This window comes from Schistocerca gregaria, chromosome 1 (assembly GCF_023897955.1).
Source record: "Schistocerca gregaria isolate iqSchGreg1 chromosome 1, iqSchGreg1.2, whole genome shotgun sequence".
In the NCBI taxonomy this organism is placed as follows: domain Eukaryota; kingdom Metazoa; phylum Arthropoda; class Insecta; order Orthoptera; family Acrididae; genus Schistocerca; species Schistocerca gregaria.
Window position 1 is genome coordinate 576,070,516 of NC_064920.1, and position 16,764 is coordinate 576,087,279.

General features: G+C 45.7%; 1 protein-coding gene across 1 annotated transcript; it reads left to right on the top strand.

Moving 5' to 3' along the window:
* Positions 1 to 2,011: 2,011 nt before the first annotated feature.
* LOC126356647 (uncharacterized) lies at positions 2,012 to 16,680 on the top strand. The gene is made up of 3 exons (XM_050007388.1): positions 2,012 to 2,096; positions 9,864 to 9,945; positions 15,174 to 16,680. Exons 1-3 carry the CDS (start codon positions 2,079 to 2,081, stop codon positions 16,595 to 16,597), a joined length of 1,524 nt encoding a protein of 507 aa, XP_049863345.1. The 5' UTR covers positions 2,012 to 2,078; the 3' UTR covers positions 16,598 to 16,680.
* Positions 16,681 to 16,764: the final 84 nt, after the last annotated feature.

The window sequence follows — 16,764 nt, forward strand, 5'->3', positions numbered from 1 at the left end:
GGAGAGCGCCGATGTCATTCAATGGTTTAAAGAACATAACAATGAAATTCAAAAACACGAGTGAGCCTGGTGTGGCTCCTGGAAGAGGAGGGCGTCCCATTCCGCTAGCAGTTATTGGCGAAGTTGCTATTGCTATAACTGAACATGCAACACGTGCCCCAGCTAGAGCTAGTGCTCCTGCCGTGTCACGCGAAATTTCTATCCGATGGTTAACAGTACGGAATGTTTTGCGGTCACTTTTACACTGGCAACTGTACAAGATCAAGACGATGCAGCGACTGAAAGCTCATGATCCGTAACAAAGTACTGAATTTGATCTTCAGTTTCTGGCACAGCTAGAAATTGGTGACATGTGGCTGGGCAATATTCTGTGGAGTAACGAGACACATTTACACTGCAGGTTGCAGTGAATAAACAAAAGTACCGAATTTGGGGTACTGTCAAACTGCGTGTTGAACACCAAGAGCCACTGCACTCGCCGCGTGTGACTGTGTATGGAAATGCTGCGAGCAAGTTTTACGGATCCACCATCATCATTCCTTGCGCTCATATTTAAAAAAACTGCGTAAGCAACGGTTAATAATAAAATCAACATTATGCCTCTTTCGCTTGTTTGACCTTTTCAGCATATTTACGGTTCCCAATCCATTACATATACAAACGTTTCTAAGCGTCTCTTTTGCATTCACAGCACAGGATTTGCATCTGCTGCCAAAAATTGAAACTACATTTCTTTCTGCATATATCGAGTCCGCATTTTAGGATATCTGCGAGATTTCGCTGCCATACGATAACTACAGCCCACAGCAGATCTCTCTCAGTAGCTGCACTTTAATTATAAACACGTGATACATTGGACGGATGCTGCAGGAGCTACTGTTCATATTTGGGGGGTGAAGGCTGAGGGGGGTGTACTTTGTACTAATTTCAGTCATTCTCTTTCCTGTACCACTCACAAATGGACCTAGGGAAGAACGACTGTCTATATGCTTCCGTACAAACCCTTATTTCTCTTATGGATTTCGTGGATAGCCAAGCGGTCAGCGAGTTAGATTCTTATGCAGGGGAACCGGGTGCGATTCTTCGCACTGCCAGGGATTTTCCTTGGTCGGAGAACTGGACCTGGTGTGCACTCAGCCTCGTGATGCCAATTGAGGAGGTACCTGACTGAGAGGCAGCGGCACCAAGGTTGGAACGCCGCCAACGGCCTGAAGTGCAGTGTGCTGACCACATGCTGCTCCATACCGCATCCGATGATGAAGGACAGGATGACACGGCGGTCTATCGACTATCGCTTGGTCTTCAGGACCTAATCGCGACATCTTTGTTTCCGTGGCTCTTGAGAAAGGTGTAAGGTGATCCCCGTAAGATAATTCTGCAGTCTATCCCAAATTCCGTTTCTCAAAACTTCGTCAACAGATGTAGAGAGCAATAATAATTGATATAACTGATTTATCTATATAAGAAAAGAACGTCTTCTTCCCTCGACACTAGGCGTCATCAGAAAACAGTCGTAGATTGCTACTCACCCTATTGGTCACATTATGTACTTAGTGTAGGGAACAAGAGTGGTCTTGTCATAGTTCCCTGGATATTGCTTGTTAATGCCCAGCTGAGCTCCCTTCTGCAACATACAGTCATGTATTCTCCCTACTATAGTGTATACGCACAATAAGTAAATCGTTATTTGCTTCTGTACGTGGCATGGAAATTTTACTGCCTCAAATGAGTTTAGGTGCGATATTGCTACGAAGAAGACCACGAAGCATGGGAAGTCGCCGGAGGCCGTGTCAGCTCTGGAGCAGTTGGAGGGCAGCAGCGATGAGGCGCGTGGGTGCGTTACGCGGAGGGATCCCAGGCTTTGACCAAAGAGGTCAGCGCGGCGGTGGCCCCCGTGAGAGGCGTGTATCGCATCGCGGGCTGCCTGCTGGCGGGAGATGTGCGCCGCCCGACACTTTCTCCGGCCGCTATATAAGCGCGCGGCGCGGGACTCTCGGCAGTCGGTGAGCAACCGCGCCACACCAGCAGCAGCTGCACCGCACCAGCCAGAGCAGAAACGCGCTCTCCTACTCACAGACATGGCCGCGCCGCGCACGGTGAGTCCGACCCTTGAGTTCTGAGCCCTAAACTCCACTCTGCTGCAGGTCTGAGGTCTACCTTCTGACATGGACACACTAGAAACCAGGAATCTACATGGGGGGCCGTGCGTATCGGCCAGAGCAACACTCACTACTTACACCCAGTGATCCAATTACTTTCTTACTTACTATGCGCAATGAGGCTCAGAGGCCTGCGCGTAACTTCACTGCTCCTCTTCCACTGGATTCTTTCTCCTGCGTTCTGTCGCCAATCACCCTCCTTGTCTCTCAGCAGCCACCCCTCGTGGATTCCATCTCTCCACCATTTCTTTGGCGTGCCTCGAGGTCTCCTGGCAGAAAGTAAAATCCCTGGGCTTCTAAGGCCGTCCATTTTTGTCCGCACTAACGACCTGCTCATTTTACAAGCCGTCTGTGTTTCATCAGGCCTGCAATGTTCTTATAATTACTTCAGCATGCAACCATAGATGATAGGAATATAATACTCTTTCTGGCACATGGGATATGGTTTACTAGCGACACTTTTGGGAATAGATTCTTCCTACACATCCAGTGACACCTAGTCGCGAGTTATTTTGTAGTTTCAGTCACACAACTATAAACATAGTCATCCTGAGGCGTCAAGGAATCGTCAGTTTAGTAGTGGAGAGAAATTTGGAGTGTAAACAATGGTGAGGGAGAGCAGGGCTTGAATACAGTAAAGCAGGTTGAAATGGATAGGATAGGATAGGACAGAACAGCGTGGAGAACTGCAACAGACCATCCTTCCATTGAAGACCACAATACCAAACAACACACTACAACGCATAGGCGCCCTGTAAACTCTCGATAAAACCTGGACTTGTTGTCTCATGTGGACATCCTTCAGAGTAGGAATCTTCATGTGGTGCTCAAACACGGAGCTGCTGGAGTCAGACCTGTGCCAGAATGGTCGTCATCGTTTAGTCCTTATTTACTGCACAGTACATATTTCCTCTCTTTTTTCCAGAATATATTATGTGGACTACATTTTTTCAGAACATGAAATATGACCTACCGGCGACGCTTCTCGAAATCGATTCTTCATATACACCCCGCGAGACTCAATTACCAACTTGACTTTTGTAGACGACAATTCAAAAGTTAGGGTGTACATCAAGTCACACAACTGTAGTATGTGTACTACTAGGTAGACAGAGAAGATGCAACGAAGAATGGCACGTTCCATCTTGAGATCGTTTAGCTTTACGGATCTGCTCCGGTGGCAGACGCTAGAAGAGAGGCTTTACAGCTGGAATTTCGAGTCGGGAAATGTACTGTTTCCTCTAACTATGTCTTTCCTAAATGACCACGACGAGAAAATAATTTGAACTGCATCTCATACGTATACCTACGCAGACACGTTCTCGCGGTTGCGAATGAAAGCCGATAATGGCACCTCAAGTACCGTTTTCCCTATATTATTAGGTGGATTGCAGTGTATAGTTGTAGATTTGGACTATATTGGAGCTAGAATTGTCCACTGCCGTCGCTAGCGATGCGGTCAAATGTATAACACACTTGTGAACGCAGATGCTAATCATGATCCATCTTTCTGACGGAGGCTGTCCATTGTTTCCACAAATCAGCTTATAAACGATAGAGGTAGATCTTTCAACAAGACCATCACGAGCATATTCTCCCAAACCTTAAACAACTCGAACATATTCGTATTCTGTTGAGTATAAGGACTCACAGACAGCTATTTTACAACATTGAAATTCTGTAGTGTATGCTTAACGCAGGACGCGGCGTGGCAGCATAGTGTCTAACAATTCGCAATCTGCAATGGAAGCGCAAAAAGAGCTTTACGTTCTGTCGACGATGGGGCCGTTAGAAACGGAGAACAAGTTCAGTTGGGGAAGAAAACGGGTTGCCTTTATTCTTTTTTAGGCATTATTCCAACGTTTGTCTTACTGTCGGAAACACGGAAAATATTTGTCTGAATGGATGGTCGTAGATCTGAACCGCAGTCCTCCCAAGTACGAACCTAGAGTCTTAATATTCCACTATCTCTCTCGTTTCCACAAATACTTCAGCAGAACGCGGAACACCTTGGTGAACGTTTCAGTATACTCCTAACTCGTTTCCATGTGTTAGTTATTTTGCAAGGCTACGTTAAATGCTTGTTGCCGAGATACCACAAGTTACCGTCTGAGAATCTCTGTGCTCCTCAGTACCTAGAATCAGGCATACTTATCAATCGAAGGCCCCTCCTGCCATACATATTGCTGATAAGTACCGTCACCACTACCAACCTCTCAACAGCTACTAATTGAAATTTAGATCTCGAAATTAAACAATACGCCTGGTTTATTGTGTGGTCTAGTGCCATATGTCTAAAAATTATCGTTAAATAAAAGACAAAATCATAAATTATTACTATAAATAGTTATAAGCTGCATCTAGCTAGCTATTGCACAAGCTGAGGAACATACGATTGTGAGGATAAGACTTCGCAGGTAATCTATTGACACTATTGCACTTCGCAGCATTTTCCCTCATGTGCATGTTATACAAATCTTTCATTCGGATTATGGGGTACGCCACTAACATCGCTCGATAGCAACCCAAGCGACTAACGGGTCAGAAATACAAAGACTTCACTTTCTGATAGTTACGGGAACATGATGTCGCAACTTACGCATCTCACTGTTCAGCAACAATCTTAATACAAACGTTGATGTAGCCTACAAGAGGTCTCTCATAGGTAATTACGTGTAACAAGCTCGTGAAATGCTTTCTAGAATCTCTGTATTAACCCATCATAAGAGAAGCTGGTGCTCCTGCAGCCTCACTGTGTCGGGGTTAGCGACCGCAAGCAGGCGACTCCGGTCGTAAACAGAGGCTCGCGGTTGCTGCGTTGCGGGTCTGCCTAACCGCAGGTGCGAACACTGTCACTCTTGTCGGTCAGTGGGTCACAGAGAGCGCGAGTTGCAGTGGCAGCAACGAGCCGAAAAGATTTACGTACCTGCGGTTAGTGCGATATCTCCAAAGTCACGTTTCTATACGTGTGACAAATTTACTAGACCTACAATGTCACTGCAGGGATGAGCAACATGTACAGCAAAGGTAAACTGTCAAAACTGGCGTAAAACAGCTTAGAGAACAGGTGCTGTCCATCTTATAACATTTATAGTTAAAGCACTTCTGCCGAAATTGAATTGTATTGACAAATCAAATTCGACTCATTTCGTTATATTTTTGAAATGTCGCTAAAAACTTCTTCCCTAAAGAGAGGTGTGTGGCACACACGGCAGTTCAACATGTGCGAAAGTTGTTCTTAAATTATATTTATCCTATAAATTAATAACTATCTCGGTCGACTAGACGCTTATTTGCTACAGAAGCGTTTTGTTTGTTCCGAGCTGTACCTAGGGACCGAGGGAAGTGGCACAGTTGCTGAGACTCCTAAGTGTTACACGAGAGCACTGTATTTGAAATCCACTTACGGTCATCCAGTGTTAATTTTCCGCTGATGTTCTTAGATTTCTACAGAAGTATGTCGAGATGGTTCCTTCGAAACTACACGGTCAGTTACGTTCTTCATCCTCCCCCAGTATGAACCCGTATTTTGTCTCTAATGACGTTACGAGACAAAACATTCGTCATCCCGCCTAAGAGAGAACACTGGAGATCTGTACGAGGTGTTTTACTGGCAACAGGCGGTCCTGTGACGGTCCAACACTGAAATAAAAGTGGTAGGCGTCACACGGTGTGTCGAATGCGTGGAAACAGTGCAATAAGATGGGCCGGGCTGAAGACATGGAAGAATAGAAGAAAGATGGTACCATGTTTGATCGTGCCCATGAACAAAAGGTAAATGAAGTTCTCCGATTTATTTGGGTAGCAATGGAATCTGTGCGAAGCGTCTACAAGGAGTGGTGTGCTGGACAAGGACATGTAACATGGCGCAGAACTGTCCTAACCAACAGAGAACGGAAATGAGTGTTACCGCTTGTCATTGACTGTTCAAAGCCGACAGAAATTTTGCTCTAAGTGAATGCAAGTCCATTTCAATCAGTTTCCCAAGGAAAATTGCGACAGGAGCTGTATGCAACGGACATTTGGAGTCGAGTACCTCGCAAAAGGATACTGCTCGCACCGGCACATGAGGGTACACGTTTTCACTAGTTCAAAAAACACAGAAATTTTACTGCAGCTGAATGGACGCGTGCATTGTGGGGACGTCACAGTTTTGCCTCTCATCAAATTATGTAAGAAGCTGAGTGCACCGCCGTCCCAAGATGGTGTTTAAATAGCCGCGTGTGGGTGGTGGCTGGAGGTAATTTGGTCCATTCATTCAGATTACGGTGAACATGAAACTCCATGTTTTTCCAGTTTTCTCGGTGAGCATTGATCCTTTTCTTCTACACCTTCACGAAGAGTCTTCCAAGATGGCAACAACCGTACGACGATCATACCGCATCTTCACTAACCCACTAGTTCAGCCGATTTCAAGCATAGAGAAACTGAACAGCGCGTGAAAGGCATCAACCAACACTTCTCCGATTTAGTAGCTCTACGGGATCCAATCATCAATCAGTGGCTTTTTGCAGACCTAAAGAAACTTGTAAACTCCCGTAGTCGCCGAACTGTGGCTATTTTCAAGGCCTCAGCTATTGTTTTATCAGTCTCCGGTCCATCAGTGTCTCCGTGGACCTACACTGACGGAAAAAACTGCGACCCCAAAATATAATTAAAGTAAAGTGATGAAAGTTTGGGAATACATTTGCATAGGTAACGTATTTAAGGGATTAACGGTGCAAGATCACAGGTTAATGGAAGCGTGAGATAAGCCGTTGCAAATGTGAAATGCTAGTACATTAATAACCAGCGTGACCGCCAGAATGCATGCAAACGTACAAGCATTGTATTTTGCAGGTGGCGGACGTCAGTTTGTGGGATGGAGTTCGATGCCTGTTAGACTTGGTCTGTCAATACAGGTATGGTTAATGCTGTTGGCGGATGACGCTGGAGTTGTCGTACAATGATGTCCTATATGTATGTGCTCGATTGGAGAGAGATCTCGTGACCGAGGGGTGCATGTCAACATGTCGACAATCTGTAAAGTTGAATCACCAGACTGATGTACACATTTGCAGTCAGGGTGCGTGGGACAAACACGAGAGTGCTCCTGCTGTCATACGAAATCGTACCACAGACCCTTACTCCATGTGTTGGTCCAGTGTGTCTAGCACGCAGACAGGTTGGTTGTACGCCCTCAACTGGCCTCCTTTTAACCAACACAGGGCCATCACTGGCATGGAACATGAACGGACATTCATCAGAAAACATAAAAGGCCTCCCTTCTTCTCTCCAATGAGCTCTCGCTCGAAACCACTGAAGTCGCAAACGACGGTGGTTTAGGACCAATAGAATTCATGCTATAGGCCGTCTGACCAGGAGCTGTCTTTGAAGTAATCTATTTCTACTGGTTCGTTGTTTCACTTTGGTTCCAACTGCTGCTGAAATGGCTGCTGCAGAAGCAGTACGATATGCCAGAGCCATACGGCGAACACGATGGTCTGCCCTCTTGGAAGTGCGACGTGCCCGTCCGGAGTACGGTCTTCTTGGGCCGTACATTCTCGTGACCACCGCTGCCAGAAATCATGTACAGTGGCTACATTCCTGCCTAAGTCTTTCTACAATATCACAGAAGGAACGTACAGCTTCTCGTACTCCTATTACTCGTCCAAATTCAGTGATGTAGAGATAATGACGTCTTTATCGTCTTAAAGGCATTCGTGACTAACATCAAACCACCACACCCAGTCTCTAAAGGTAGCTAACTCTCGTGGCCCTTACAGAGTGTATGTAAAGCAAACCTGATTTGCACCCTCATAGTGGCGCTACTAACCCCAGTCCTACGCGACTGGGACGAAAATCTGAATAGTCATTATCTTTCAGATGTAGAAATATCTCTACCAACTTTCGTTTATGACGCACAACTCGCTCTTGGTGCTGTATTTTTTCTGACATTGTATTTAGGGTGTCTACCGTCAGTTATACGTACAGCCACGCAAACTAGCCCACAATAGTGACCCAGTTAATTAATCTACTTCTCCGAACTTTCACATTTACTTACAGTAAAGCCAGCAGTAATAAATCTTCGAGCAGTGTCAACCGGGTGTCATGTTGAAACATACGTATAGTTACTGGTGATCCACAGTCCTAAGAGAACAGACGAACCCTTCTCGAGTCAACAATACTTCATTTTGTCAGGCAGTTCACACTAGAAACTATGTTATACTGGTGCGTTTTCTGATTCTGACTCCCTTAGAGTGGCCACCGAGGAACAGTACGTCTCTGCTTTGTGTGTGTACACCTGTTCGGAACATGAGCCTAAGAAGTTTGTCCAGTGAAACCGATGCGGAAAATGCTGAACGCAATGTCGCTCATTTTAACTTAAGTGAAAGTTGAGGGCTACACAGTGGCGTAAAGTTGTGACACATGCAACGCCACTGTATTTTAATGAAATGAATAATGGACTGACAAGTGTCCAAGACATTGTCACTAGTTCGAAGTGTTTTAGAAAAATCTTATATAACGTAAATTCTGAAACTAACTTCACAGTATAAGGGTTTTTCTTTTTAAGCTGAAGGTTCAGTAAACGTGCTGTTAGTTTCGCGCTTTCAATGCAAAAGTTAACGTCTTTCGTCAAAAACAGGTAAAAACGTTTGCAAATATAATTTTCGTCAAAATAGTCCACAAGGAATATCACTTGTTATGAGAATATATATTCTATATTACACACTGGGGTAGGTCTAAATATCTTTGGAACATTTTGAGATTTCAATTTTAACTCTGTCTGTATGAATGATTCTGCACTCTTATACACGGAACAATGTTGTTATATGCTTTTGAGCTAAAGCAGATGGCCTTTGTTGATGACAGCTTAATCGACTCCCTTACCCGTATATAAAACACGAATCTGGCAATCTCACAGATTTCATCTCACCCTAAATGCTACAGACTTCTTTCTGGTAAAGATCTAATCTTTAGTTAACATTAAATAGTAACTAGTTGTGAAATACGTGTATTTCTAAACATCTGTAACCAACTACTTCTATACAGCCTACACCAAACACTTTCTTCACACATTAATCTTTGGCAGCGACTGAAAAAGAGCTTTTAGAAACATTAATAACCTGTTTTTCTGTTATAACAAACGAAACGACGAAATAAGTAGTTTTGTTTTGCGACTTTCTGAAATTTACACTTCATAGCATATACTTTCTTTAAGAACATTTATGTTTCATATGTTATTGGTGAACCCCTATTCGCAGTCTCCGTTGACTCGGAGGCAGCGCATTAGAACCCTGTTAATGGAGAATATTTATATGTCTCAGCTGGCAACGGACCATATTCCGCTGCATAATTTCTTATGGGGTGAAGATATATGACACGTTACGGTCAGCTGTCCCTGTGGTGCCAACATTATGGAAATGATTGAAATGAGTGGGCTATCTTCCAGCACCGGGATTCCACGTTCACAAGCCTTTCACTTCACGAATCATACACACGACAATGAATTGCACATTCTCATACCACTATCATCAACATGAGACTAGCATCCACTGACTATCTGGGTAAAGCACACGGAGACTCCGATGCGTTGACTGCTTTTGGAAAAAGGAATTCATGCTAGAAAGTGTGCTAGGTAGACCAATAGGAAAACAAAAATAATGCACCGAAATGAAACCACACAGAACACCTACTGACGAAGACTCGTAATGACTGTTTCAGACGCTGCTGGCCTTGTGCTGCCTCCTGGCGTCGTCCGCTGAAGTCTTCGGGTACGGCAGCAGACGTCTTGTACGCAGAGATGGTGAGTACCTACAGAATATAAGTCTGCTGGTTCCCGTCGCTGTTCTCATTTACGGTAAAACTTTGTGGATTGTTAGACCAGATCATATTCTTCTTCAAATAGTTCTGGCCATTGACTGAACAATGCTTGTTGCATGCCTGAACAAATATGACGACTAAGCCTGCTAATAGGAATACGAAAAGTAAAGGTTCAAGCTATATTCATTAGATTATCAGATGGATTGTTCCTATGGTCCACAGAAGCACAAAAATGTCGATCGGTGTGTATGTTCTGCAGTGCTGTTTCACTGATTCTGCTGCATAACTAGAGATCAATCCGCGAACTGTTACAGAAACTCTGCCTGCCTAACGTTATCTGTCTAAATCATCAAACTGTGATGAGAACTGTAAGAGTTTGTCATGAACTGTAGATCTTAAAGATCACATTAGTGAAGTTCGCGTTGAAAACTGTGGCGTATTTGGAGAGGAAAAGACAACTGTAAAGGGTATTCATATGGGAAAAACTCTGATATAGGTACAATAAATGCCACCATTGGTACCTACAGTGTTTCTAAATTGGAAGTGTCCATGTTGCAGAAAGGCATCAGGACTCTCAGTATCACGGTTCTGTAGGTAAAAAATGTCAGAAATAATGTAAAACACCTTACTCTCAGAAATTGAAAGGTTTCAGACGAAAGCTGTCAAATGTAACATCGTCTCGTTAAGATGTATCTGCTCTGTACGTGGGTTTCTTTTCCCATTGGCTTTCTCGTTTAGTAAGGTATCGCTGGTATCGTCATCGTCATTGTGTACCAGTCATAACGCGAATTTTTAACTTCTGCTTGAATACATACCAGAAGCTTAATAAGTACGAGACATTGTTCCGTGAGGGTCTCGCAGTTAAGTTAAAATTTGAAGTTTAGGTCATTTTAGGAAATTTGTAGTAAACACTGCTGAAAGGGCGGTGACGGTGGACGACGAGGTAGCTCAAGTTTGGGGGACATGGAATGGCGAGAAGCTTCTTAATGACGGTCCAAAGAATTTTTCCAGAGTGAAACTTTCACTCCACTTCGGAATGTATGTTTTGGATGACAGACTAGAAAGATGCTCTAATGAGCCTAAACATTATGACTACATGTTTAATAATGTGCTTGTCCACTTTTAAAACACAGTACAGCAGCGATTGTGCTTGGCAGGAATTCTACAAATCCCTGATGGGTTCCCTGAAGTATATGCCACCAGATTTCTATTCACAGGTCACTAAACTACGTAGCGGTTGGCGCCCAGTATGTGTTCCATTGAGTACAGATCAGGGGCATTTTCTGGCTAAGACATCAGTAACATCAGTATGAGTTCACTATCATGTTTCTCAAACCATTGTAGCACGATTCTGGCCTTGTGTTGCGGAGTGTTACCCTCCTGGAAGACGTCATCGTCATCAGAAAAGATGTTCCCAATAATGTTCACGTAGTTTGGCTGCTGTCACGGTGTCGTCGAGTACAAGCATAGGTCCCACAGAAGCTCAACTCAATGTACCCCATAGAAAAATTCTGCTCACACAGTCCTGCGTCTGTGACATGGTGCACGTTTCAAGTAGCCATTCGCCTGGATGACGGATTGTAAGGACCCAACCATCGACCTGGTGTAACAAGAAATGGGATTCGCTCGACAAGCGACGTTTCTACTTGTATTGATTCACGGTGAAAACTCAGTGATGCCGTCCCCACTGCAATTGTAACTGACGATGTCGTTGGGGTAACACAGGCACACGTAGAGGTCTTGTGATGTATAGCTCCGCGTTCAACAATTTACTTTGATCGATATGGTCCGACATACTTGTGCCTGTACCAGCGTTGTACGCTGTCGTCAGATCTGCCTCAGATCACTGCCTATTCTGGACTACACAGCGGGAGATGCTCCGACTCCTACGATTTGTGATGAGACCTTTACGTCGAATACCACAAGACCTGCTCGTTATTTCGCCATCTATCGACCACTCTCCATGGGTGCTCACGACAGTAGTATGCGAAAAACCGACCAGCTAAGCAGTTTCAGGGATTTTCATTTCCACCCGCGGCGTCACAGTAATGCGCCCTTGTATCAGAGGATTTCAGCATTTATGACCCGTCCACTCCGTATAATGACTGCCCGTTTGTCTCTCTCCGCTTACATTCTTTCCTAGTCATATGTCCGCAACACTACCAGGAGGCACTCATCCCCGAGGTGGGCATAATGTTTTGGCTCATCATTGTATCTCTGTGAAGTTTAGATCGCTGCTAAGACGTACTGGCTGACTGAATCTGTGATCTGTATCGTATGTTCCGCCTGGGAAGAAGCACTGCCAACCAGAGACGTCGATTCGATGCCAAGTACACAGCTTTATCCAGTGATGAATTTCCTAATCCATCTTAGCTTCCAGTATGAAAAGGAGGCAGATCTCAATATTCTTACCTTAAATTTCAGCTTGAACACTGGATGCTGAAGTAATAATTTCTTCGACAGATAAACATTACTTGGTTCCTTTTTTTCAGCTCGCAGCTAGCAAATTTTAAAAGCGGAAGTCGAGAAATTATGTAAGCCTTCTTCCCGTAATTGTGACGAACTGAAGTCGTGGGTTCCCTTATTTCTCTTTCGGAAGTATAGCTCTACAGTCGAGAGTTTTCAATAACGCACTTTGCCCTTACTTTGTTCAAGATAAAACTCTGCACATTATCACAGTGAAATTCCTTTTTAGACAATTCCCGAAAGGAAGTGCCTGGCACTTACGCAGAGCCACGCAGCTGTCTGTGATCGTTATCAGCAAAGAAAGCAAGTGGGTAACCACGCCAGTTAGTGCGCTGTGGAAGCGCTGCCGATAACGCGGGAGAAAGCAACGAGAAAGTGCCCGCATATCTTGTCTCCATGGCGTCGTGCGCTGGTGCGCCTGCAAACTCCAGTAGCGGCGGTTGTAGCTGCAAACAGTACATCTATGTGTTCACATAGACGTTTGAAAACATCTAGAAATTATATCAGGACGCAGGCACCAAATATACCCTTTATTTTCAAACAAGTTCATAGCTCACTCGATAAAATTATATACAGGTAGTAATAATCTTCTACATGTGTGCATAAGATTTGAACTTCTAGAAATATGTATATTACTGTCTTGAAGATCTTAATATGTAAGTTATGTGTAGCCAAGAAAGAAAATCTTTAGCCACAGTCACGTCACTCCAAAGCTACAAAGTTCCAACATAAACACAAGGAAGTTGGTATTGTCGACTAAGCTGATGTGGTACCTAAGACAGATTGTGAATTACTTCTTTTCGATTCACAACCTAAAGTTAGGTTCAAATGATTCAAATGGTTCTGAGTACTACGGGACTTAACTTCTGAGGTCATCAGTCCCCTAGAACTTAGAACTACTTAAACCTAAGGACATTACACACATCCATGTCTGAGGCAGGATTCGAACCTGCGACCGTACGGTCGCGCGGTTCCAGACTGTAGCGCCTAGAACCCACACCGGCCGGCCCGAAAGATCACTGATGCACATCCGATACGAAACCTAACAGAGATTCTCGACAACCTAGAACCGTTCGGCCACCTCGGCCGGCCCTAAAGTTAGGTGAGAGACATGTGAGGAAATAGGGCTTTTGCTGACATAACAAAGAAAGATGGCAGTCACAGAATACCAGCTTACACGTATTTCCGTAGGATTATCGGGCCTTTTAAGCAAACTCGTGTATTGAATCTGCAAGCATATGCAGCCTCCTTTCCTTGCTGCTGTGGATAATATCTTCCATAAATGTTTGAGGCTCTTATGAAGCCTTGTAGTCGTGTTTTCAAATATGAAAATTAACTTGTAACCAATCACATTCCAATTCAAAATTTGTTTTCGATGACTCTGCCTCAGTGCTGGAACACACCATCAGTTTTTCGAGTAGGTCTCTTCTTTCTGTGCGTCTGTGTGTGCCCAACCACATGGCCCCCGTCTCCACACACGCACACACACACACATACACACACATACACACACACACACACACACACACACACACACACACACACACACACACACACACACATTCACACATTATTTCACGTTATTACCATTACAGAGCAAGAAATTGTCGAACAAGCTATTGGACTGCATTCTTTTGGTTTACGCTTTTCTACTTCTATTGCTCTTTTTCACAAAGGTTTGCATTTTATTTCACTGGTTCCATAACGAGCTGCAGGGTTTCACTTTGGATGATAATATACAGATTTTGTCCTTATCATGTGATGATCAAGTTACCGTGCAGTATTCCTGCAACAGTGGCCTTCTTCGTGTCAGGTAGGAGAGGCAGTCAAATGAAAATGAGACAGATGGAAAAAGTAAGTGAACTGTTTGTTATGTCGAAACTAATAGCAATAACCATTAATACCTTAATCCCACTTGGTTGTCTACTGAAACATAATTGTACCCAGGCGTGCCCTCTTCGTACGAATCTAATCGACGGCCACGAAAGTCTTTCTTCAGGATTCCAAAGATATGGAAATCGCGGAGGAAGGGATTGGGACTGAATGGAGGTAACGGCTTCGCAGTGAAACTTCTCTAGCGTACTCGAAACAACTTTGGCAAAATGTGGGCGGGCCCACAATGCGCAGAATTTTCATTGCGAAGCCTTATACATCCTGCTTATAGTCCTGATCCCTTATTATTCTGAACGCCCAAATTGTATTGGACTTAAGTGTAGCCACGCGGGATAACCGCGCGGTCTCGGGCGACTTGCCACGGTTCGCAGGGCTCCCCCTGTCGGAGCTTCGACTCCTCCCTTGGGCATGGGTGTGTGTGTTGTCCTTAGCGTAGGTTGGTTTAAGTTAGGTTAAGTGGTGTGTAAGCCTTGGGACCAATGATCTCAGCAGTTTGGTCCCATAGGATCTTACCACCACTACCACTACTTTAAGTGTAGTTTGTTACGTGAGCCTGGAGAATGACACTTGAATATTTCGGATAAATCCTCTTCTAGCCATGATAATAAGATTTCCCTAGTTTTCACAAACAGCTTCAAGTGAATTCCTTTCAGTTTCTTTGGAGACGAGAGGGCCTCATTAGTTTCTCAGTATCTTGTCTTCTCTTCATGTAAAGCTTGCAATTTTTGTATCAAGCTAAACGTACACGAAAAGGAAATCACCTTCTGGCGATATTTATGTTGTGGGACCAGTCCGAATGATTTATGCACGTTTGCCATTGCCAATTTGCATCTGTTGCTCTTCTGTCCACAGCGCCACTGACGAGCTACGGAGCACCTTCCCGGCCGTCTTCCATGTACGGAGCGCCTTCTGCAGGTGGTGGTGGCGGCGGCGGCTTCGGCGGAGGTGGCGGTGGTTTTGGAGGCGGAGGGTTTGGGGGCGGTGGCTTCGGAGGCGGTGGATTTGGTGGAGGAGGCGGGAAACCGTCGAGCAGCTATGGAGCACCCGCCGGTCCTTCCCGGCCATCCAGCATGTACGGTGCACCATCATTTGGAGGAGGAGGAGGAGGAGGCTTTGGCAACGGTGGTGGCCGCGGGAAAAGCCACGGGGGATTCGGCGGTGGAGGCGGAGGCGGAAAGTCTCGCCCGTCGAGCAGCTACGGTGCTCCGTCTTCTGGCGGCGGTTCCTTCGGCGGCGGATCCTTTGGAGGTGGATCTTTCGGAGGTGGTTCCTTTGGCGGTGGATCGATAGCTTCAGCTCCCTCATCTAGCTATGGTGCACCTTCGTCGGGTGGTGGCTCCTTCAGGGGCGGATCCTTTGGTGGTGGCGGAGGATCATTCGGCGGTGGTGGCGGCGGCGGATTTGCTTCTGCACCATCGTCTAGCTATGGAGCACCATCATCGGGAGGTGGATCATTTGGCGGCGGTGGAGGAGGAGGCAGCCTATCATCCAGCTATGGAGCACCCTCAGCTGGTGGCGGATCTTTTGGAGGTGGATCTTTCGGAGGTGGATCTTTCGGAGGCGGTGGAGGAGGAGGCAGCCTATCATCCAGCTATGGAGCACCCTCAGCTGGTGGCGGATCATTCGGCGGCGGTGGGTCTTTTGGAGGCGGTGGTGCATCCTTTGGATCGTCGCTATCGTCTAGCTACAGTGCTCCTGCCAAAACCCCGTCATCAAGCTATGGAGCTCCTTCATCTGGAGGTGGATCATTTGGCGGCGGTGGTGGATCGTTTGGCGGAGGTGGTGGATCATTTGGCGGTGGTAGTTTTGGATCTGCTCCATCATCCAGTTATGGTGCACCATCCTTGGGCTCAGGTTCATCGTCTTCCAGTTTCTCGTCGTCATTCTCTAGTAGTGGTGGCGGCGGCGGCGGCCTTTCTTCTAGTTATGGTGCACCTTCCTTTGGCAGTGGAGGTGGAGGCGCTGGTGGGTACAGTGGTGGTGGAGGAGGGTACAGCGGAGGTAATGGAGGTGGCGGCGGGTACAGCAGCGGTGGTGGCGGAGGACACGGAGGTGGAGGCGGAGGATACAGCAACGAAGGAGGTGGAGGATACAGCAGTGGTGGCGGCGGAGGATACAGCAGTGGTGGCGGTGGAGGATACAGCAGTGGTGGCGGTGGAGGATACAGTGGAGGTGGCGGCGGAGGTTACAGCGGAGGCGGCGGTGGAGGCGGACACGGTGGAGGAAGTGGAGGTGGAGGCCAGGCGTATGCCAGTAATGGAGGATATGTCTACTAGAATCCAGTCTCAACTGGTAGCCGCCTCTTTGCCATTCCGATTGCGCTTCTTTGAAGAGTGTTCAACCTCCATCTTTGCCATAATAGGAAGCTTCCTTATTATCATGAGCGTTGAGAAATGATTGTTGATCTAATCGCAATGTCTTAAACAATGCGTTTCCTGACAAA